Raw genomic sequence first — 25,265 nt, 5'->3', positions numbered from 1 at the left:
TAAATCTGAACATTGTGAGTTTTCCAGTCCCCCCTAGAGAAGCTGGAGTGCATTCTGTGCAAGCCAGAATTGTGGCCCTCTTACATCCTGCTCAGTGATTGGTGGATAAGAGCAGGAGCTGATTTATATCAGTCCCTAAGCAGGTAAAGCTATTGGCTGCCTGTGACTCGCTAGTTGAAAAAACTGCCTCACAGAAGAGGACGGCTTTGCACATGAGGTAAGTATTGTTTTAGGTGCCAAATTAGATATTTAGGAAACAAAACTCAAATGAAAGGCTATCCTTACAATACATAATTCTGTACATAGTGCAGTATTATGTAACACATTAGGTTTAAGAAAATATACAATATCTGTCAAGTCTGTGACATGCGACATTAAAATAGAAGCCTTAAACTGAAAGAGCGACTTTGGACCAATCAGAGGACATCTACAGGTCAGATGGTCGACCGCATTACCAATCACACTCGCAGATGACTCAAACGGAGCAGCAGGAAATCCCTACCCAGAGTGTATAACGCTGTATGGAGCTGCTCGTTTTTACCTTCCAAGGAGGGATTGCAGTCTTGGAGTGGTATGATATATACCGTGGTGAGGTAACGTTAAATCGGTTTTTATTACCATGTTTAGCCGAAGCAGCTCTGTATCCAAAATCCAGTAAATAGCTGGTAGGAGAATATTGGGACAGTGAAACACTGGAACTGTGCAATTACGCTGCTACAGCGTTAAAAGTTTTTGGCAAATTAAGTCGTACTGTCTGCAAAATCTTTGATAAGGACTTGTCTGGATAAGGTGACTTTTTAACTTTTTGGAACTTTTAAGCTAGCGAACTTAAGGGAGACGTCCCTGATTAATTTTGAGTATATGTCATATGCTGTTGCTATTTCATTTTATTAATTATTCTTATAAAATATTTTAAAATTTATATGCATTTTTGTGATTTACTAGTATATCTCTTTAAATCTGAAGTGTCTGCTGCAAAGCGCCCTTTTCACTTGTAATTGCACTATTCTTGTTTTGTGTTTTAAGCCAGTGAGGAGCTTACTAGAAAAGAGACTAGACACCCTCTGCGCCTTTCCCTTTTTTTCTTAAACCTAACTTGATATTTTCCTCATTTGGGAAGTGCAGCAAAGGATTTCCTGATAAGAAAGATGGATGTTTTTAGCACTAGAGATACGTTTTTATCAGAGCTTCGTATAAATGAATCAGAAGAGTATAGTCACTCTAGATACAGAGGATATTAGAAATATTATGGAAAAACTTGAAGGCTTATTTAAACATACAAGAATTTAAACACAAAATTGAAAAAAAAGTTTCTGGATAGATACATAGAACTAAAAATAGTTCCTTGAGATTGCAGAAAAAATGTACTTTTAATCTGGATGAGGATCTGAAACAGGAGTGGGATGATACACTAGAAAATGCATCACTTAATTTTCTGGAAATTTTGAAAAAATCTAGGAATAGAGTGTTAGAAACACTGAATAAAGAAAATACTGACATTAAAAATAATATACAGAGTATGAAAGAAAAAAGAGAATATAAAGAATGCCAGAGTACTATTATTAAGAATCTAGGAGAAATAAAATCTGAATTATTGAAAACTAAATGGGGCAAAATGAGAAGGGACAAGGAGGATTATAAAAACAAAAATAAAACCCCACCCACTATACAAACACAGAATAGAAGGGAAAATACTGTTCAAATGAATAAAGCTCTAAACCCAGAGGATGTTAGAGAACAAAGGGTAGAAAATAAAGATGCACAATGGGAGTGGAGGAATGGAAATAAAAAAAGAGACCAATAGGAACTTCAATGGAAGAGATAATTATGCTAGGATTAGACAAGAAGATAGAATGGATTATTGGAGGGAAAAACATATTACAGATAATCCAAATTTTCAGACTAGAAACAAGCAAGTGAGAACAAATAGAGGATGTAGGGACCATGGAGGGAGAAGAGATATAGACCTTTACAAGATTTAAATTCTGATGAAAATAATTATGAGCATGATTTTTTTTAGGCGAGAGCCCTTCAAGGGGAGGGCACGTCAAAACATTTGGAGAGAGAAGACAGAGAGGAGAGATTAAGATATCTAGAAACACCAACACACATAGGAAGAGAGGCAGTAGGGGGAAGGGGGAGAAGAGAGTGACAAAGGAACAATTGGTAAAAGATAAAGTAACCTCAGGGATTTTTAACCTGAGTAGTAAAAATCTGACAAATGATGAAGAAACAATTCTGAATCTTGGTTTAACCTATGCACCCACTGCACGTATGAATACATTCGAGACACATATTTACGTAAAAAAAATTGTGAGAAATATTTTTTATTAAACACCCTGTAGAGAGTATAAGCGCACAAGGAACACTCAAACAGATAATTTTGTACACACAGACTTAAAAAGGAAGTCACATTTTTATCCCATTAATGAGAAGGGATGTAATTTAGAACTCTTTGTGACTCTGGTACTTAATGATTTGGAAGAAACAATAGTAAAAGAGGTTAGATATAATTTAAGTAAAAATGAAAGACACACCATTAAAAAGATTCAAAAAGATAAGAATATCATCATTAAACCAGCGGATACGGGGGGAGGGGTGGTGGTCATGGACACATCTAACTATATAAAGGAAGCTCAAAGGCTACTCAGTGACAGTGAAACATACGAGAAATTAAAGAACAATCCTACTGAATTATATAGAAAAAGACTAATGACACTACTAGCTAAGGCGAAAACCATAGGGATAATTAATCATAAAGAACTAGAGTACCTAACCCCTATAAACCCCAAAATCCCTGTGTTTTATTCTCTCTCAAAAATTTATAAAACCCTCATAGACCCACCGGGGAGGCCTATTATATCTGGGATAGACTCACTCAGTGCGAATCTGTCTCAATATTTTGACAGATTCCTTCAAAACTATGTTAAAGAACTGCCCTCATATGTGAAAGACTCAACCAATATTATTCAATTATTAGATAATGTACAATGTGAATGTCCTCTTATTCTAGCCACGTGTGACGTGTCTTCCCTGTACACAAACATCTCTCATCACTTGGGAATAGAATCCATTAAACACTACTTGGAAAAAGATAAGAAATTAGATCCATCACAAAAGCAATTTATAGTGGATAGTGTGGCGTTTATCCTCAAGCATAATTATTTCTCTTTTAATAATGTTTTTTTACAATCAAATAAAGTGTACAGCTTTGGGGACCAGGTTCGCCCCAAGTTATGCAAATCTTTTTATGGGTAGATGGGAGGACAATTTCCTCAACTCATGCCAACTTGGGGGGAACCTGGTCCTATATAAAAGATTTATAGATGATATCCTTATCTTATGGAAAGGGGATGTATCTGAAAAATATTCTAACTCAAATGAATAATAATGATCAAGGAATAAACTAAATATACATATATATATATATATATATATATAGTGAGGAAATGATCGTATATTTAGACTTGAAAAATTAAGCTAGAAAATGGGGATCTTAACACCGGCACCCACTTCAAGAAGGTAGATGCAATTAATTACATCCACAGAGATAGCTGCCATTTGAAGAAGTGGAAAGAAAATATACCCTGTGGGCAAACTCTTAGGATACGGAAGAATTGTACGAAATTGACTGATTATAATGACCAAGTAAGGGTAGTAGAGAAGAAATTTAATGAAAGAGGTTATAAAGATGACCTGATACAAACAGCAATCACAAGAGCTCGAGTTACAGACAGGAAGAAATTAATAGAACCAAAGGTCAAAACTGAAATCAAACCTAAAAATGAAAATGGTATAGATACCCAATTTATCACAAATTTTAATAGTGATCATAAACTCATAATTTAGATTCTCAGGAAGCACTGGCATCTAATTCAGGGAGACCTTTATATAGGGGATATGATTACTCCTTACCCTATAATGATTTTCAGGAAAGCAAAAAACCATAAATATACTTGCCCCAAGTGAATTTTAAAAAAGAAAATAAAACTTCACACTGCAGGGACCTATATGGAGATAAGGTAAATGGGTTCTTCCCATGCTATACATGCAAAGCTTGACAGTATGCTACTAAGATAAAGTTTTGTATCAGTACAAACAGGAGAAAAATATGATATAAAAGATACAATCAGATGCACTGACAAGGGATTAATTTACCTTATAGAATGTTCTTGCAAGATGCAGTATTTGGGGGAAACAACACGTACCCTAAGGGAGAGATTCGGGGAGCATTTGAGTTGTATCAAAAATGGGAAGAAAGACCATTATATTTATAAACACTTTAGGGAATTCCATAATAATAATCCCAAACACTTTAAATTCTGGGGAATTCAAAAAGTAAGACCAGATTGGAGAGGGGGTAGTCTTGAGGATAAATTATTTTACAAGGAGGCGGAGCTAACATATTAGATGAAAACCTTACAACTGAAAGGAATGAGTTCAGAGATATATGTAAATAAGTTTTTTTTATAATTAGTGAGCCTTTAGGAGATTCATTTTTATCTGAGTTCAGTTTTGCACTTTATCTTATTGCCTTGGACTTGCACTTTATCTTATTTCCTTGCACTTTATTTGGGTCAATAGAATATAATAAAGCAATCAATTATAATTGATATGAACATCCAAATGCACTTTATTTATTGACTTATGATATGCTAAATATGAACCTCATTAGATGAATTTCATGTATATATGAAAATGCATACATTTTATATGTATAGGGATATGTATATCTGTGGTATAACCTTTTTTGACTTCTTTATGGAGTATTCTGAGCGAAAATGTCTTTAGATGTTTTAATGTTGTGTAGTGAATAAGAACATGAGATATGATCAATTAATACCACCCTAAAATCAGTGAGCTATGTATTTTCTTAATCCACCTATAAACTGGCAACCAATAACAGGAACCCCAACAATATAAATGGCTGGCCCCATACACAGTACTATATCTTGGTAAAGCCCTACAAAACGGGCGAAACGCGTTGAGGACTGTGGGGTGCCACTGTGATATTTGCAAGCCAATATCTGTCAAGTCTGTGACATACGACATTAAAATAGAAGCCTTAAACTGAAAGAGCGACTTTGGACCAATCAGAGGACATCTATAGGTCAGATGGTCGACCGCATTACCAATCACACACGCAGGTGACTCAAACGGAGCAGCAGGAAATCCCTACTCAAAGATTGTACAAAGCTGTGAGGAGCTGCTTGTTTTTACCTTCCAAGGAGGGATTGCAGTCTTGGCGTGGTATGATATATACCGTGGTGATGTAACATTAAAGTGGTTTTTATTACCATGTTTAGCCGATATGGCTCTGTATCCAAAATCCAGTAAATAGCTGGTAGGAGAATATTGGGACAGTGAAACACTGGAACTGTGCAATTACGCTGATACAGCGTTAAAAGTTTTGGGCAAATTAAGTCGTACTGTCTGCAAAATCTTTGATAAGGACTTGTCTGGATAAGGTGGCTTTTTAACTTTTTGGAACTTTTAAGCTAGCGTACTTAAGGGAGATTAATTTTGAGTATATGTCATATGCTGTTGCTATTTCATTTTATTAATTATTTTTATAAAATATTTTAAAATGTATATGCATTATTGTGATTTACTGGTATATCTCTTTAAATCTGAAGTGTCTGCTGCAAAACGCCCTTTTCACTTGTAATTGCACTATTTATGTAACACTTTACCCAATGTTTACTGTCCCTTTAAGAGCAGCAGTGCACTTCTGGAGCTAGCAATTTTGTTTTTTTTTAAAGTGACAGAATTTTTGCTCCTCTGCCTAGGTGATCCCATGCTTTCAAAGGGATGTACTGTTCTGTCTACATGAGAACGGCTGCATTACCCTACGTGTTGGAAGACAAAGCTATGGCGGCACAGGCTCGGTGACCGATGAGACAGGTAAGATCTTTTCTTTCATTTTTTTCCAGTTTTTATTGAAATTAAAGCAGTTCAAATATAGTGCATAACCTGAAATGTTATAGATGTAAGTAGTAAACTGCCAGAGGTTTAAAAAAAGTTTAGATTACCAAAAACTAAAATAAGTAAGAACTTGGGGAATAAGTAACAATTTACAGCTGTTCTGCATCAATGTAAGTGCATTAGGCTTTGAAGTTGATGCTAACAATTACTATAGGTATCCCTAATCCCACCAAACTCTTGTTAATTACCTACAAACCCTCTTACTGTATAAAAGCAGTGTTGGAAAAGACTGTGTAACTACACCCTCTTAAAGGGACAGTCTAGTCAAAAATAAACTTTTACGATTCAGATAGGGCATGTAATTAAACAACTTTCCAATTTACTTTTATCATCAATTTTGCTTTGTTCTCTTGGTATTCTTAGTTAAAAGCTAAACCTAGGTAGGTCATATGATAATTTCTTAGCCCTTGAAGGCTGCCTCTCATCTGAATGCATTTTGACAGTTTTTCACAACTAGAGGGCGTTAGTTCATGTGTGTCATATGGATAATCTTGTGCCCACGCACAGAGATTTACCTAGGAGTCAGAACTGAATGGCTAAAATGCATGTCTGTCAAAAGAACTAACATAAGGGGACAGTCTGCAGATGCTTAGATACAAGGTAATCATAGAGGTAAAAAGTATATTAATATAACCGTGTTGGTTATGCAAAACTGGGGAATGGATAATAAAGGGATTATCTATCTTTTTAAACAATAACAATTCTGGTGCAGACTGTCTCTTTAAGCATAATTATATTGCTATCACAATGACGAGAAAAGACAGACAGGCCATTATTACCCTTAAAAGTGTAGGCCTTTTCTTTAGAGAAAATGCAAAGAAAGCCAAGGTGTCAGTGACTACAGTTTCCTACACAACCAAAAAGCACTTGGAGACTTCAGGAAACTCTGTCAGGGAGAGGTCTGGCAAATCCAAAGCTGCAACAGAATCAGAATAAAGTTTATGAGAGTCCATAGTTTTGTTGTTTGATAGTTGTCTCACAGGACAAGAGCTTTAAACACTGGTCGAAGTGTCACTTTTAGCTGTGAAGAGAACACTTCACACTTAGGGCTAGATTTATCAAGCCCTTGCGGCAGCAAGTTCTCACAAGAACTTGCTCGCCGCAATTTATCAAGCAGCGGTCACCAGACCGCTGCTTCCCTAACATCTTCGCCACATCTATTCTGGCGAAATTCAATCTCCTCGGTCGAGTCCGACCGAGGAGATTGACAGCTCCTGCCCGCGCGTGATTGGCTGTGCGCGGGCAGGGGGCGGGATTGCACACGAGCGCAAAATTGCGCTTGTGTGCAATGTTAATTACCTGCGGGTAATTGCGCCCGCCACAGGCGAGCTGAGGCGTACAGGGGCGCGTATACGCGCCCCTGTACGCCTCAGGGTTGATAAATCTAGCCCTTAGCATCACACAGAGTTTTGTATCTTGTCAAGTAGATGAATGATTGGTTCTTCATTGTGTGACACCAACTGTCAAATATGGAGGTGGAAGGGTAATAGTTAGTCTGGGGCTCTTTTGCTGAATCCAGAGTTTATGATTTGCACTGAAGTAAAAAGTACACCGCATTTTGCAGCGCCATACAATACTCTCTGAATAAGCCTAGTTTGTCAGGGGTTCATCTTACATCACGATAATGACCCATTGTATACCTCAGTGGCAGAAATACCTTAGAAGAAAAGAACAAAACTGTAGGCTTCAAATCATGGATTGGGATGAACTGAACAAAAGGGTGTAAAAGCAAAGCAACCTTTAAGTACAACACATATGTGGGAACTTTCTGCAGCAGTCTTGGGAAAAACTTCCATTGTTGAAAGAATACCATAAGTATGTTCAGTTGTTATATCTGCAAAAGGTGGCTTAGGATATGTACCTGGTCCAATCTGAGAGTACGTTCCATTCCTGTGTTTTATTATATACATACATACTTATATATAATATATACACAGTGCCCTCCACTAATATTGGCACCCTTGGTAAATATAAGCAAAGAAGGCTGTGAAAAATTGTGCCACACATATATTTAACAAAGATTTTTTTTTTTGGGGGGTGGGTAAACCTCTGTTGGGTTTGCAATTGTTTGATATCCATGAGAGCAAAGTTTTTTTGTGTATTTTTTGAACAAAAGATAAAAAAAACAGACAATTTATCACAGCCTTATTTGCTCATATTTACAAAGGGTGCCAGTATTTGCTTGGGTCACTGTATGTGTATATATATTTCAGCATTACTGTATGCCTGCTGGTGAGTGCCAGGTTTTCTGTATGTATGTATATATATATGTGTGTGTGTGTGTGTGTATGTATATATATATATATATATATATGTATGTGTGTGTGTGTGTATATATTTATTTGTGTGTATGTAAAAAAATTAAAAACGTGTGTGTACTAGGGCTGTGCAATTAATCGCGATATGAGACTATGTAATTTTTTTTATCCTGACTGTCTGAAACGGCTTCCTTAACATGTCACATCAGTCACACAGCCCAGCAACAGCACTGATAGCTCCTCCAGGCAGTGAACCAGGAAGTGTCACAGCATGTAACGCTACTGCCACCATTTTACTTGTCTCATGGTTTGTTACTCCAATCCGGAGATGTGCACAGATATGGAAAGATGGCGTACTGGGGGTGCTCTTTTCTTCATAAATGGAAAGAGTCCACAGTTGCATTCATTACTTTTGGGAAATAAGAACCTGGCCAAAGGCTTAAATACTCCTGACACTGCCCTTCCCCCAGTCATTCTTTGCCTTTCGTCCCAGGAGGTTGGCAGAGAAGTGTCAGAAGTTTGTTTTGTCTCTTATGGAGGGTAGTACTCTTCGACATGGGACGGGAGTTTAAAGTAATCCTGTCAGCCTCTCAGTGAGGGCTTGGATAAAAGTTAGAGTCCGGAAATGCAGGGAGAGTCTATCTGTGAAACCATCTCAACTCATATTAACAGCTCCACAAGCAATCTGCGTTGTCGAACTTCGCTTCCTGCGTTCTTCTCTCAAGTCCATGGCGGAGGCGCTGCTACTATTCGTCATACTTGAAGGGCCGTGTTCCTGTTCCACGGTGTAGATTCCGGTAAGATCGTTTCATGTTACTTCATCTCATGTACATCTCATGTACTGTATCTTATTTGTTCCTGTAAGGTACTATCCTGCAGGACATATTAAGTATAAAAGATAGGGCCTCAGTGAGGCTCCTTTGGTTCTTGGAATCGCGGGTTAATATCTCCCGAGGGTGATTATTAAACAGGGTTTTTTTTAATCATGTTTATGTGATTTCAATCTGCTTATGTGTAGTGTTAACTGGGCTCTTGGCTTAGAACATAGGGGCCTTTGGAAGTGACGCGACCTTACGGTTGGGCGCGCTTTTTTTTTACTGTACGGTTCACCTTGTGACCGGACGTGTTTACGTTCTGGTCTTCCATTTCCGCATTCCTGACCGTGTGGTGACTGAAAAATTCGGGTCTGCTAGTGTCTGGTTCTAGGAGGTGGTAAGTGCCCCCAGCCATTGTGGGTGTCAGGTGCCGTTTAGATTTTTCTTTAGTCCATATTAATATATTTTCTTTCCAGTTGTGGAGGCTTCTGATGCTGAGACTGTTCAAATTTCAGATTCTTCGACTTGTGAAGAAATCGAATTGGCCCCGTTGACACAGGTTAATCAGTTATGTTTGATATGCCGTATTAGAACGCCTTATTCCTCGGGCTCAGGGGAATCAAGGGTCCGCTGAACCATCCGCCTCTGGGGGTTCTGTCCTCCGAGAGGTGAGTTCCCTACTACTACACATGCAGGTAACCCAGATTATGTTTATCCCTCCTTGCAGGGTGGCTTGTCCCCCCCCCCCCCCCCCCGGAGGTTGCAGCTCATTTTTGCTTTCACATATTTTTGGCGATTATGCGTCTGCAAAGCCCAGACGTTTATTTGCGTTTGTGCTCGTGTCCGATTGTCCCGGCCTTGGGTGGGCCTAAACAGTTCCCTGTGGGTGTAGCTGTCCCTGAGTGTTGTGCTTTTCGTTACAGAATAGCGCCCCTTCGTGTTTTACTCAGACACGTTTTTGAGTTATTAGAGGATCCTTAACGGATACGGGAATCCGCAGTATTCTGCTTCGAATGGTTCACCTCATTAGACATGTGGGGATGGCGTAATCTCCTGATTTTCGGTTGTTGAGATCCTTCACAGTTTTTGTTGGAAGATCAGGGTTCCGTTTGGATGGTCCTTCGGGTATGCCTGTTTCTTCTTAGGCGTTTGCCTGCGGGCTGCCTTATAGTTTCTTTTATCTGGTTAGGATGACTTTTATTTTGATTATATGTTTCCTTCGGGAACTATCTCTGGGATCAATTCTCGCTGTTTACTTCTGCGGAAATCCAAAATCCAGCTGTGGCTATGTGCTCTTCATAACGCATGTCCTACAAATATTCTTGCCTAAAGCACCATTAACCAGTCTTTTCAGGATCTAGGGCGGGTTCGTGGTTCTCCTGTTCCGGGAATTTGACTATGACTTTTGTTCTGGCTAGTAGTTCTGGTCGATTGGCCAGATTTCCTGAGTGCCGCTATTCATTGGCTTTGCCTGCGCTCAATGAACGGTTTTTCCTTGGACGGTTTGCTGAAGTAACCTGATGACTTCGCGTTTCTGCAGGTGAAGGGTTAAAGGGTAACCACTGCAGCTAATGCACCCTTCTGTGCACTAGGTTTTCAGGGGATTCCTTCCAGGTTGATCTGAGTTGGAAAGTGTTCTCTTATTTGGCCTGTGGCCTTGTGCCTTGTGGGCAGGTGCTCTGTCTCTAATGGCTCCCTTTTTCTTAGGGGGGGGGGGGGCTTGTTCTCCTATGGAGGCCTTGTTTAGGATTTTTTCTAGATTCAGGGGATGGAACAGAGGGTTTAGCCTATTTGGAGAGAGGCATGCTCTCTGGGTTGTTCTGTTCTTCCTTGTGTCTTGCTGACACCGCGTCGAGATGGGCCGTTGCTAGACTCTTCTGGGTCTTTGGCCTTGTCAACTGTCTTTATGGAGTTTCGGGGGGGGGGGGTTCCCGAGCTTTGTGGAATGGCTGAAGCCGTTTTTCCGCTCTTTTGTGTGCGGGTGCCGGGGTTTTTCTATTCCCCTGTTTTCGGACCTACTGAAGCTTGGGCTGGCCTGGCTAGGAGTAGGTCCTTAGATTGTTGTTCCCCAGGGGTGTAATGGGCATAGTTGAGGTTCTATACTTCTTCCCTTTGGGACCTATGTTGGTCTGGCGGCTGGGATTGCCTAAAGTGTGCCCTCTGTCTTGGAGTTTTTACAATCCGATATCTTGTTTAGCCGCATTTTACTTCTTAGTAAAGTTTCTGACTCGGGTGTTTATCTCGTCTGGGTCTGCTACAAGTATTTGTGTTGAATACTTCAGTATTCTAAGTGCTGACGACTTAAGGATAGGTCTTCAGTTGTCGTTTCGGTGCTTCCACTCGACCTGGAGAGTAGAAATCGCTGTTCGGACACCCGGTCCTAGACCTTGTGTTATGTTGGTCTGGGCGTTGCCTCCCCTTATTTGTTTTGGACCCATTGGGTCTTTATGAGCTAGACTCGTTCTAGGGGGTCTTCTTTTATAGAATTTTGTGGTGTCCTTCCGATTTCCTTTGGTTTTTCTTGCCCTGTCCCTTTGGGAGTTTTGGGCTGGTGTTCCCTTCGCTAGTAAGGGGTGTGTGGTTGGGGGCCGACCACTGGGCGACTGTGTCTCCTGGAGGACTGTTGGCTCAGTTGAGTCTGATTTTGCGTTCTCTAGCTAGGCTTTCGGACTATCTGTGGGTCAGTGACCTTGGGGCTTCGGACACAGCAGGGTTTTGTTGGGTAGTGGTTTCAGGCCCGGTGCCCTCAGAATGGGCCACCTCTTGTACCCTCCCGTCTTGGCATTCAGTGTCCTAAATAGCTTGGGTATTGTTTTCCCAAAAGTAATGAATGCAGCTGTGGACTCTTTCCATTTATGAAGAAAAACATAAATTATGCTTACCTGATAATTTCCTTTTCTTCAGATGGAAAGAGTCCACAGCTCCCCACCCGTATTTTTTATGTGGGGCGTCTGTATTTTTATTCTTCTGGCACCTTTTTCACCATGATATTTCTTCTACTGTTCCTTGTTCCTCTGCAGAATGACTGGGTGATGAGGGGAGTGGGAGGAGTATTTAAGCCTTTGGCTGGGGTGTCTTTGCCTCCTCCTGGTAGCCAGGTTCTTATTTCCCAAAAGTAATGAATGCAGCTGTGGACTCTTTCCATCTGAAGAAAAGGAAATTATCAGGTGAGCATAATTTATGTTTTTCTCTGGCCTATTTAGCCTGCAATGCAAACTGCAAAGGGACCAGGCTGCTGTTTTTAACAAACACATGCATTTTTTTAAATAAAATCGCTATTATTTTGTAGGCATATAGTCTGGTGCACGATTAAACAATTAATTAAACAACGTGCTAATGATCATCATTGTAATATGTAGGTTAAAAAACTACCATTAACAAAAACAGAAACAGCTGTGTAGAAGGAATTATACTGGGTGAGGATCAGCCAAACTCTGCTGACAAGGTGAGGTTGCTGAAGACAGTTTAATGCTAAAAGTCATACACCATGTTAAGACTGAGCACAGCAACAGGACACAAGGTAGTTATAATGCATCCGCAAGGTATCTCCCAGGCAGAAATATCAACAACATAGAGTTAAAATCCAGCACAATAACATTCAAAAACGTGTGCAAGCTGCATGGGTCACTGGGAACCCCCAACAAGCATAAGAACCAAAGTCAACCGCACCACTGAAATTCCAAAGGTCTTTTATTCCATAAATAAAAGGAGCAGGTACAAACAAGAACTACATTTTGGGTCTAATACCCTTAGTTATGTCCTTGGTCATGTCCTAGGACATGACTAAGGGTATGAGACCCGAATGTACATGCTCCTTTTATTTATGGAATAACAGTCCTTTGGTAAATTCAATGGTGCGGCTGACTTTGGTTCTTAGGCAGAAATATCAAGGCAGACAAGGGTTTCCAGATGAGCTTTCCAAGCTCTTCTGAAGATGCACAAAGAAACAGGCAACATTGAGGATCGTAGACGCAGTGGTCGGCCAAGGAAATGTAGTGCAGCAGATGAGACGCAATCATGCTTACTTCCCTTCACAAACAGAAGATCTCCAGCAGTGTCATCAGCTCAGAACTGGCAGAAATCAGTAGGACCCTGGTACACCCATTTACCATCCGGAGAAGAGTGGTCAGAAGTAATCTTCATGGAAGACTTGCGGCCAAAAAGCCATACCTCCAATGTGGAAACATGGTCCAGTGACTCAACTATGCACGAAAACACGGCTTCATCTAGCTTAAAATACTTTCACTTTGATTGCCAACTAGTGTGTGTGTATATGTGTGTATACAAGTGAATGTGTGTGTGTATATACACTCACCGGCCACTTTTATTAGGTACACCTTGCTAGTACTGGGTTGGACCCCCTTTTGTCTTTAGAACGGCCTTAATTTTTCGTGGCATAGATTCAACAAGGTGTTGGAAACATTCCTCAGACATTTTGGTCCATATTGACATGATTGCATCACGCAGTTGCTGAAGATTTGTCGGCTGCACATCCATGATGCGAATCTCCTGTTCCACCACATCCCAAAGGTGCTCTATTGGATTGAGATCTGGTGAATGTGGAGGCCATTGGAGTACAGTGAACTCATTGTCATGTTCAAGAATCCAGTTTGATATGATTTGAGCTTTGTGACATTGTGCATTATCCTGCTGGAAGTAGCCATCAGAAGATGAGTACACTATAGTTATAAATGGATGGACATGGTCAGCAACAATACTCAGGTAGACTGTGGTGTTTAAACGATGCTCAATTGGTACTAAGGGGCCCAAAGTGTGCCAAGAAAATATCCCCCACACCATTACTCCACCACCAACAGCTTAACCGTTGATATAAAGCAGGATGGATGCATGCTTTCATGTTGTTTTCACCAAATTATGACCCTACCATCTGAATGTTGCAGCTAAAATCGAGACTCATCAGACCAGGCAACGTTCTGCTGCTGTATCCCATCTGCTTCAGGGTTTGATGTGTTGTGCGTTCAGAGATGTATTCTGCATACCTTGGTTGTAACGAGTGGTTATTTGAGTTACTGTTGCCTTTCTATCATCTCATCTGCCCATTTTCTCCTCTGACATCAACAAGGCATTTTCGTCCACACAACTGCTGCTCACTGGATATTTTTTTGGACCATTCTCTGTAAACCCTAGAGATGGTTGTGTTTGAAAATCCCAGTAGATCAGCAGTTTTTTAAATACTCAGACCAGCCCGTCTGGCACCAACAACCATGCTACGTTCAAAGTCACTTAAATCTCGTTTCTTCCACTTTCTGATGCTTGTTTTGAATTTCAGCAAGTAGTCCTCACCACGTTTAGATGCCTAAATGCATTGCGTTGTTGCCATGTGATTGATTAGCAATTTGTGTTACCAAGCAATTGAGCAGGTGTACCTAATAAAGTGGCCGTATGTGTGTGTATGTATGTGTGTATATATATATATATATATATATATATATATATATATATATATATATATATATATATATATATATGTGTGTGTATATATATATACAACATCATCTTGCTGCAGATGGTGTCACTGTGCATCGTTCAACAATACAGCGCACTATGCACAAGGAGAAGCTGTATGGGAGAGTGATGCGGAAGAAGCCTTTTCTGCACACACGCCACAAACAGAGTCGCTTGAGGTATGCAAACGCACATTTGGACAAGTTAGCTTCATTTTGGAAGAAGGTGCTGTGGACTGATGAAACAAAGATTGAGTTATTTGGTCATAACAAGGGGCGTTATGCATGGCGGCAAAACAACACAGAGTTCCAAGACAAACACTTGCTACCCACAGTAAAATTTGGTGGATGTGGGGGTGTGTGGTCAGTGCCGGTACTGGGAATCTTGTTAAAGTTGAGGGTCGCATGGAATAATGTTGAGGAATCAGTCACAAAGTTGAAGTTACGCTTGTTAAAGTTGAGGGTCGCATGGAATAATGTTGAGGAATCAGTCACAAAGTTGAAGTTACACAGGCGCTGGATATTTCAAGACAATGACCCAAAACACTGCTCAAAATCTACTCTGGCATTTATGCAGAGGAACAAGTACAATGTTCTGGAATGGCCATCCCAGTCCCCAGACCTGAATATCATTGAAAATCTGTGGGGTGATTTGAAGCAGGCTGTCCATGCTCGGCAAGCATCAAACCTAACTGAACTGGAGATGTTTTGCAATGAGGAATGGTCCAAAATACCTTCATCCAGAATCCAGACACTCATTACAGGCTATAGGAAGCGTCTAGAAGCTGTTATTTCTGCTAAAGGAGGCTCTACTAAATATTGATACAATATTTCTGTTGGGGTGCCTAAATTTATGCACCTGTCTAATTTCGTTTTGATGCATATTGCACATTTTCTGTTAAAGGGTTGTCTGAGGATTTGAGAACAGACATTGTGGAAAAGCATGGACAATTCAAGGTTACAATTCCATCTCCAGAGATCTTAAAGAAATAGAAAACCCCAAAATTTTCTTTCATGATTTGGATAGCACAAACTATTTTAAATAGCTTTCCAATTTACTTCTATAATCAAATTTGCTTAATTATTTTGTTATCCTCTGCTGAAGGAACAGCAGTGCACTGCTAGCAGCTAGATGAACACATCTAGTCAGCCAATCACAAGAGACAAATGTGTGCAGGCACCAATTAGCAGCAGCTCCCACTAGTGTATGATATGTGCGCATTCTTTTTCAACATGGGATACCAAAAGAACAAAGCACATTTAAAAATAGCAGTGAATTTAAAAGTGTCTTAAAATTACATGCTCTATCTGAATCATGCAAGTTTAAGTCTGACTTTCCTATCCCTTTAATGTTCTTGTGTCCACTGTGCCCAACATTGTCAAGTAATTTACAGCCCATGGCACTGTAGCTAATCTCCCTGGACGTAAACAAAAGAGAAAAATTTATCAAAGATTGCAACGAAGAATTGTTCGAATGGTTGATAAAGAACCTCGATCAACTTCCAGACAAATTCAAGCTGACCTTCAGGCACAGGGTACAAATGTGTCAGCTTGCACTATACCTCGCCATCTGAATCAAAAGGGACGCTATGGTAGGAGACCTTTGAGGGCCCCACTGCTGACACAGAAACAAAGCCAGATTGGAGTTTATCAAAACTTATCTGAGGAAGCCAAAATCCTTTTGGGAGAATGAGCTGTGGAGAGACGAAACAAAATTACAGTTTTTTAGTAAAGTCCATCATTCTACTGTTTTCAGAAAAAGAACTGAGGCTTTTAAAGAAAATAATACAGTTCCTACAGTCAAACATGGTGGAGGTTCAATTTTGTTTTGGGGTTGCTTTGCTGCTTCAGGCACTGGATGTCTTGACTGCGTGCATGGCATTATGAAATCTGAAGACTACCAAAGAATTCTGGGGTGCAATGTAGGGCCCAGTGTCAGAAAGTTGGGTCTCCATCAGAGGTCATGGGTCTTACAGAAGGACCCAAAGCACACATAAAAAGCACCCAGAAATGGTTTAAGACAAAGTGCTGGAGAGTACTGAACTGGCCAGCAATGAGTCCAGATCTCAATCCCATAGAGCACCTGTGGAGAGATCTCATAACAGCAGTTGGGAAAAGGAACCCTTCCAATCTGGGAGACCTGGACCAGTTGGCAAAAGAAGAGTGGTCCAAAATTCCAGTAGAGATGTGTAAGAAACTCATTGATGGTTACAGGAAACCATTGATTTCAGTTATTTTTTCCAAGGGGTGTGCCAATAATTTTGTCCAGTCCATTTTTTGAGTTTTGCATGGAATGTGTCAGATTTGGCTTTTTTTCCTCCACTTTTTTGTGTCATGCCAGTACGAACAAAATAAATAAACATGAGAATGCCTAAACATTTGTAATTGCAACAATTTTCTGGGTGAAGTGGTGCATTATCTGACAGAAAAGCAGGGGTGCCAATATTTTTGGCCCTGACTGTATGTGTGTGTGTGTGTATATGTGTGTGTGTGTGTTTGTATGTATGTGTGTGTGTGTGTGTGTTTGTGTGTATATATGTGTGTATGTGTGTGTATGTATGTGTATATGTGTGTGTGTATATGTGTGTGTATGTATGTGTGTGTATATGTGTGTGTATATGTGTATGTATGTGTGTGTGAATGTGTGTATATATATATATATATATATATATATATATATACTGTATATATATATAAATAATAATCAAATTTATCTGACAGAAGAGCAACCCCTCGCTTTATATCCACCCCTCCTGAGTATTACTGCATGCTTACGTTTAATTAGCCTTTTGGCAACATGATGAATTACTTGCCCTAATTTCAATACCTGTGTTACTTTATCACTATGGTAACCAGACAGTACCACCGAACCCCTACAATATCACATAAAAAGAAAGGGCATTGGAATTGATATTATACACTTGAACAGCTGTTTAGGTGTCAGATATCAGCATGGGACATCAGGAGCACAAATAGTTTCATAAAACAATAACAGATTAATCTGCTCTCCCATAGATCTTCATCTGACATTCAGAGCCATTCAGTGGCGCCTGAAATGCCAGTGTACTCCCTGCAGGGCAGGATTAATAACTTCTGGGCTTCTGCATGTTACTGTATTTACTCCTGGGAAGACCAAGTTGGTTCTTGTGGGTCATTCATAGAGTTAGGACACCTTGAGGTTTAGCTGAGGGCTTAGTACACGTTATTTAAGATTCTTAAATGTGTCTGTTACATTGATAGAGCCCTCAGGGTGTGTCTTCAACATAAACATAAATTGTTAGTTTTAAATTCCAAAATCTTACTGTGGGTACCCAACCCCCCCCCCCCAAAAAAAAATAACCCCAAACAAGATACTGAATGGCTATTGTTTAAGAAACATACGTTTTTTGTTTTTTTTTCTTTTTTCAGAAGTGCAAAGGTTTCAAACCCCTCTTGTCGCTGTTGCTTCTTAAAGAGACATAAAACCCAAAAATGTTCTTTCAAGATTCAGATAGAACATACGATTTTAAACAACTTTCCAATCTACTTCTATTATCTATTTTGTTTGTTTACTTGTTATCCTTTGTTGAAAAGCTGGCAGGTAAGTTCAGGAGTATGCACGTGTCTGCAGCACATATACTGTATATGGCAGCAATTTTACAACAATTGTATTCATTAGCAAGAGCACTATATGGAAGCACTTTTCCTTTCATGTAGGGCACCAGACTAATGCGCGCTCCCTATCTAGATATCTCTTCAACAAAGAATGAAGCTAATTTGATAAGAAGTACATTGGAAAGTGTTTTTTAAAATGTTATTCTCTGTCTGAATCATGAAAGAAAACATCCTTTTTCCTGCAATCATGTTTCAGTAGCCAAGCTCCACCCACCAAGAGCCAATCTGTGTGCACAGCTAATATCCTCAATTAAAGTGACAGTGCACTGTACTTTTTTCTCCTTTTTAATGAGTTCCCAATGATCCATTTTTCCTGCTGGAGTGTATTAAATAGCATTTTTTACCTTTATTTTATCATTTGAAATAGCTGATTTTACCTGTTGTAATACTATAATACCTATACTGAAAATTTCAGTACGTAAGTAATGTTTAAGAAAAAATATGTAAAGGTTTAGAGATGAAATCCCACTCCCAGTGGGGGGCTGAGAGAGGTTCTAAAATGTTAGTCTCCATTTTTCTCTCTCTAAGTATTAATCTTTTGAATAAACCGTGAGAAATAAGATAAGGAGGCTTTGTGTAAATAATGACGTGGAAAAGATAATCTAATCTCCCTATAAGCTCAGCCCATTTATTAGGTTGTGGTGCCAATTAACAGAAACAAAGCTAAAAAAATTTAAACTTGGCAGGTGGCATAACAAGTCATCGTAAACCCATCAAGGGGAAGCAATTTTTTACTAAAGTATTTAAAGATGTTCATTTGTTAGCACATTGTGCATGCCTTAGGCTAATTATCAATAAAAAGTTCTTAAAGGGACACTCAAGTCAAAATTAAACTTTCATGATTCAGATAGAGCAGTAATGTTAAACAACTTTCCAATTTACTTCCATTAACAAACTGCACAGTCTTTTTATATTTACACTTTTTGAGTCACCAGCTCATATATGCATTTGTGATTGGCTGATGTCTGTCACATGATGCAGGGGGAGTGAAAATAGAAATCATTTTTAAATTTGTCAGAAAAAAAAATCTACTTCTCATTTGTAGTTCAGACTAAGTGCTATTGCATTGTCTTTTTATCATGCATTTGTTAATTATGCAAATCTACTTTATTTACTGGTCATTTAAAAATCGTGGCGAGCATAGTTGATCTCAATTGATTGTGGACAATTAGGGCTAGCTCTAAATTAGAGCATTAACCAATAACTGTATAGCAGGTAGCCTGGTCAGGCAGCATTCAGTTTGATCACCAGTCTCTCTAGCAGCTACAGAAAAAAATAATTAAAGGGACAGGGAGGAATGGGGCAGCTAGGATTTAATTTTTTATTTTTTTTTTAAACAAAAAAATGTTTTACAGGTACTGGCAGACAGCTGCCAGTACCTAAGATGTCGTCTAATAGGTAGAGGGGGGAGGTTTGGAGAGCTGTTTGGAGGGGGAGGGATCAGGGAGGTTGGGGAGTAAGGGGGGATCCTACACTGCAGAAAATATAAAAATGTGTGCGTATGTATGTATGTATGTATGTGTGTGTATATTGTGTGTGTGTGTGTATATGTGTGTGTATATTGTGTGTGTGTGTGTGTGTATATATATGTGGTGTAAAACTACCTATATTAACTCTATACAAACAATGAAAAAATAAATGCATATACAGAGATATAAAGTGAACAAAAAGTCTCTTGATATAGTTTGCGGATGTGTCAAAAGGTCCACCTGATGATACTCCGATGAAGCCAATATTTGATAGAAGGCTGCTCTCTCCTCACAAAAAGATGTCAGGATATCTAGAAGGATATGAAGAACAAGAGAGGCGCATGTGTGTACCAATAACACTAATGACAAGAACCACCTATAACCCTAATCAGGGTACTCACATTTTAACAAGCAGCTAGCTCCTGAGCCTACCTGGGTATGCATTTCAACAAAGTATAACATGAGAATGAAGCAAATTTGTTAATAGAAGTAAATTAGAAACTTGTTTAAAATGACATGCTCTGACTGTTGAAAGTTTAATTTTTACTGCCCCTTTAAATTTTGATGTTAATGTTTCTTTTAAAGTATGAGAAAATGCTACAATCTATCTATCTATTGGGTACTTATAGAGCGCAAACTAATCACCCGTGAGGGTCTCAAGGCGCTAAGGGAAAGGGGATGGGGATAGGAGAAAAGGGGGGGGGGGAGATGGGCATTCAGTCGAAGAAACAAGTTTTGAGGTCCTTTCTGAACTTTGTAAGGGAGGTGGATTGTCTGAGATGAAGCGGGAGGGTGTTCCATGTCTTTGCCACCATGTGAGAGAAGGATCTTCCACCCGCTGTGGATTTGCTGATGCGGGGAATGACTGCAAGTGCTTGGTCGGCCGATCAAAGTTGTCTGGCGGGGGTGTAGAAATTTACACGGTGGTTAAGGTATTCAGGTCCGATGTTGTGTAGGGCCTTGAACGCGTGGGTAAGGAGCTTGAAGGTGATTCTCTTGTTGATGGGGAGCCACTAGCACCTTTTTATTTTTAATAGATTGAAGAATAGACCCCAGTGTACAGGGCTCTAGTATAAAAGTGCTGACAATTTATTTCTGAACTACTTTTCCTTTAAAATGACACTCAAGTCAAAATTAAACTTTAATGACTCAGATACAGCAGCAGTTTTAAACAACTTTCCAATTTACCTCCATTAACAAAATGTGCACAGTCTTTTTATTTTAACAATTTTTGAGTCACCAGCTCCTACTGAGCATGTGCAAGAAGTCACAGAATATACTTATATGCATTTATGATTGGCTGATGGACATAACTTTGAAATTTGTCAGAAAAAAATGTACTACTAATTTGAAGTTTCAGACTAAGTGCTATAGCATTGTCTTTTTATCATGGATTTGTTGTTTATGCAAATCTACTGTATTTATGGGCCCTTTAGTTTTACTCATCATTCACTATTAGTAGTTTTAATAAATGATCTAACTATTTATATGTAAATTAGTGTTTTTTCTTGTATACTTGGCATTTTTTGTACTGAATAACCAGAAGGTCACTGATCCACTCTCTCTCAATCTGACAATTGTATTGTTACATACATTAAATACGTACAAGCAGAAAACTGCAAATGTTAGATGTGAAGGGGAGCAGTATCCTCGCTTATATATTTATGACCCCTCATCAAAAGGAACTTGATATTTTTCTAGGTCCTCATTGAAATGATAAACACATTCTCTTCCTTGCACTTCAGAAAGAGTCGGACATATGGCTCTCTCCGTGTGTGATGAAGGTATAGTTTGAACCTTCCTTGATCAAAAATCAGTCAGCTCTTGTTTTGGAGAATTTATAAACTGCAGAATAGAGAAAAATTGTTGTATTTAGTCCTAGAGTGAAATGGATTAAAGAAACATTAAACTCAATATTTGTATTGCTATAATAAATGTTAAATAGTTTGTGAGTATTATTCCCGCCTTTACAATGCTGACTTCTTCAGCTTAAAAATAGATAAATAAAAATATAAAAAATATTGTAATCTGGAGTGCATTTGCTTATCAAACACGCCGGCATAGCAGGGATAAGCTTTGTAGATTTTGTGCTGTTGGTTTGGAAAACATGTCCAGGCTTTTCGACTGTGAATGCCTGTGTGATTGTTGGCCATATGCAGTCAGTAGAGGCTTGTGCAATGGACCCTTTTCTTTTATTTAAAGGGATAGTAAAGTCCAAATTAAATTTTCATGATTCAGATAGGGCATGATATTTTAAACAACTTTCTAATTTACTTTTCTTTCATGTAATTAACAAGAGTCCATGAGCTAGTGACGTATGGGATATACATTCCTACCAGGAGGGGCAAAGTTTCCCAAACCTTAAAATGCCTATAAATACACCCCTCACCACACCCACAAATCAGTTTTACAAACTTTGCCTCCAAGGGAGGTGGTGAAGTAAGTTTGTGCTAGATTCTACGTTGATATGCGCTCCGCAGCAAGTTGGAGCCCGGTTTTCCTCTCAGCGTGCAGTGAATGTCAGAGGGATGTGAGGAGAGTATTGCCTATTGAATGCAGTGATCTCCTTCTACGGGGTCTATTTCATAAGGTTCTCTGTTATCGGTCGTAGAGATTCATCTCTTACCTCCCTTTTCAGATCGACGATATACTCTTATATTTACCATTTCCTCTACTGATTCTCGTTTCAGTACTGGTTTGGCTTTCTACAAACATGTAGATGAGTGTCCTGGGGTAAGTAAGTCTTATTTTCTGTGACACTCTAAGCTATGGTTGGGCACTTTATTTATAAAGTTCTAAATATATGTATTCAAACATTTATTTGCCTTGACTCAGAATGTTCAACTTTCCTTATTTCCAGACAGTCAGTTTCATATTTGGGATTATGCTTTAAATTATCATATTTTTTCTTACCTCAAAAATTTGACTTTTTTCCCTGTGGGCTGTTAGGCTCGCGGGGGCTGAAAATGCTTCATTTTATTGTGTCATTCTTGGCGCGGACTTTTTTGGCGCAAAAATTCTTTTCCGTTTCCGGCGTCATACGTGTCGCCGGAAGTTGCGTCATTTTTGACGTTATTTTGCGCCAAAAATGTCGGCGTTCCGGATGTGGCGTCATTTTTGGCGCCAAAAGCATTTAGGCGCCAAATAATGTGGGCGTCTTATTTGGCGCCAAAAAATATGGGCGTCGCTTTTGTCTCCACATTATTTCAGTCTCATTTTTCATTTGCTTCTGGTTGCTAGAAGCTTGATGTTTGGCATTTTTTTCCCATTCCTGAAACTGTCTTATAAGGAATTTGATCTATTTTGCTTTATATGTTGTTTTTTCTCTTACATATTGCAAGATGTCTCACGTTGCATCTGAGCCAGAAGATACTACAGGAAAACCACTGCCTGCTGGATCTACCAAAGCTAAGTGTATCTGCTGTAAACTTTTGGTAGCTATTCCTCCAGCTGTTGTTTGTAATAATTGTCATGACAAACTTGTTAAAGCAGATAATATTTCCTTTAGTGATGTACCATTGCCTGTTGCAGTTCCCTCAACATCTAAGGTGCAGAATGTTCCTGATAACATAAGAGATTTTGTTTCTGAATCCATAAAGAAGGCTTTGTCTGTTATTTCTCCTTCTAGTAAACGTAAAAAGTCTTTTAAATCTTCTCTCTCTACAGATGAATTTTTAAATGAACACCATCATTCTGATTCTTTGGACTCTTCTGGTTCAGAGGATTCTGTCTCAGAGATTGATGCTGATAAATCTTCATATTTATTTAAGATGGAATTTATTCGCTCTTTACTTAAAGAAGTACTAATTGCTTTAGAAATAGAGGATTCTAGTCCTCTTGATACTAATTCTATACGTTTGGATAAGGTTTTTAAAGCTCCTGCGGTTATTCCAGAAGTCTTTCCTGTTCCTAATGCTATTTCTGCAGTAATTGCTAAGGAATGGGATAAATTGGGTAATTCATTTACTCCTTCTAAACGTTTTAAGCAATTATATCCTGTTCCGCCTGACAGGTTAGAATTTTGGGACAAAATCCCTAAAGTTGATGGGGCTATTTCTACCCTTGCTAAACGTACTACCATTCCTACGTCAGATGGTACCTCGTTTAAAGATCCTTTAGATAGAAAAATTGAATCTTTTCTAAGAAAAGCTTATCTATGTTCAGGTAATCTTCTTAGACCTGCTATATCATTGGCTGATGTTGCTGCAGCTTCAACTTTTTGGTTGGAAACTCTAGCGCAACAAGTAACAAATCGTGATTCTCATGATATTATTATTCTTCTCCAGCATGCTAATAATTTCATCTGTGATGCCATTTTTGATATTATTAGAGTTGATGTTAGATTTATGTCTCTGGCTATCTTAGCCAGAAGAGCTTTATGGCTTAAGACTTGGAATGCTGATATGGCTTCTAAATCAACTCTACTTTCCATTTCTTTCCAGGGAAACAAATTATTTGGTTCTCAGTTGGATTCTATTATTTCAACTGTTACTGGTGGGAAAGGAACTTTTTTACCACAGGATAAAAAGTCTAAAGGTAAAAACAGGGCTAACAATCGTTTTCGTTCCTTTCGTTTCAACAAAGAACAAAAGCCTGATCCTTCGTCCTCAGGAGCAGTTTCAGTTTGGAAACCATCTCCAGTCTGGAATAAATCCAAGCCTGCTAGAAAGGCAAAGCCTGCTTCTAAGTTCACATGAAGGTACGGCCCTCATTCCAGTTCAGCTGGTAGGGGGCAGGTTACGTTTTTTCAAAGAAATTTGGATCAATTCTGTTCACAATCTTTGGATTCAGAACATTGTTTCAGAAGGGTACAGAATTGGTTTCAAGATGAGACCTCCTGCAAAGAGATTTTTTCTTTCCCATGTCCCAGTAAATCCAGTGAAAGCTCAAGCATTTCTGAATTGTGTTTCAGATCTAGAGTTGGCTGGAGTAATTATGCCAGTTCCAGTTCCGGAACAGGGGATGGGGTTTTATTCAAATCTCTTCATTGTACCAAAGAAGGAGAATTCCTTCAGACCAGTTCTGGATCTAAAATTATTGAATCGTTATGTAAGGATACCAACGTTCAAGATGGTAACTGTAAGGACTATATTGCCTTTTGTTCAGCAAGGGAATTATATGTCCACAATAGATTTACAGGATGCATATCTGCATATTCCAATTCATCCAGATCATTATCAGTTCCTGAGATTCTCTTTTCTAGACAAGCATTACCAATTTGTGGCTCTACCGTTTGGCCTTGCTACAGCTCCAAGAATTTTCACAAAGATTCTCGGTGCCCTTCTGTCTGTAATCAGAGAACAGGGTATTGTGGTATTTCCTTATTTGGACGATATCTTGGTACTTGCTCCGTCTTTACATTTAGCAGAGTCTCATACGAATCGACTTGTGTTGTTTCTTCAAGATCATGGTTGGAGGATCAATTTACCAAAAAGTTCTTTGATTCCTCAAACAAGGGTAACCTTTCTGGGTTTCCAGATAGATTCAGTGTCCATGACTTTGTCTTTAACAGACAAGAGACGTCTAAAATTGATTACAGCCTGTCGAAACCTTCAGTCTCAATCATTCCCTTCGGTAGCCTTATGCATGGAAATTCTAGGTCTTATGACTGCTGCATCG

The 25,265-nt window shown here is 39.1% G+C and overlaps 1 protein-coding gene across 1 annotated transcript in view; it reads left to right on the top strand.

The window, feature by feature from the left end:
* Window positions 1-25,265, top strand: part of WDR11 (WD repeat domain 11) — a 163,372-nt gene that overhangs the window by 18,846 nt on the left and 119,261 nt on the right. The window contains exon 7 of the mRNA XM_053692652.1: window positions 5,790-5,904. Coding sequence (XP_053548627.1) covers window positions 5,790-5,904 — 115 coding nt within the window. The remainder of the gene's footprint in view (window positions 1-5,789; window positions 5,905-25,265) is intronic.

Source organism: Bombina bombina, chromosome 9, assembly GCF_027579735.1.
Source record: "Bombina bombina isolate aBomBom1 chromosome 9, aBomBom1.pri, whole genome shotgun sequence".
In the NCBI taxonomy this organism is placed as follows: domain Eukaryota; kingdom Metazoa; phylum Chordata; class Amphibia; order Anura; family Bombinatoridae; genus Bombina; species Bombina bombina.
Note: the sequence above shows the minus strand (reverse complement) of the source record. Positions and strands in the feature narration are given on the sequence as shown.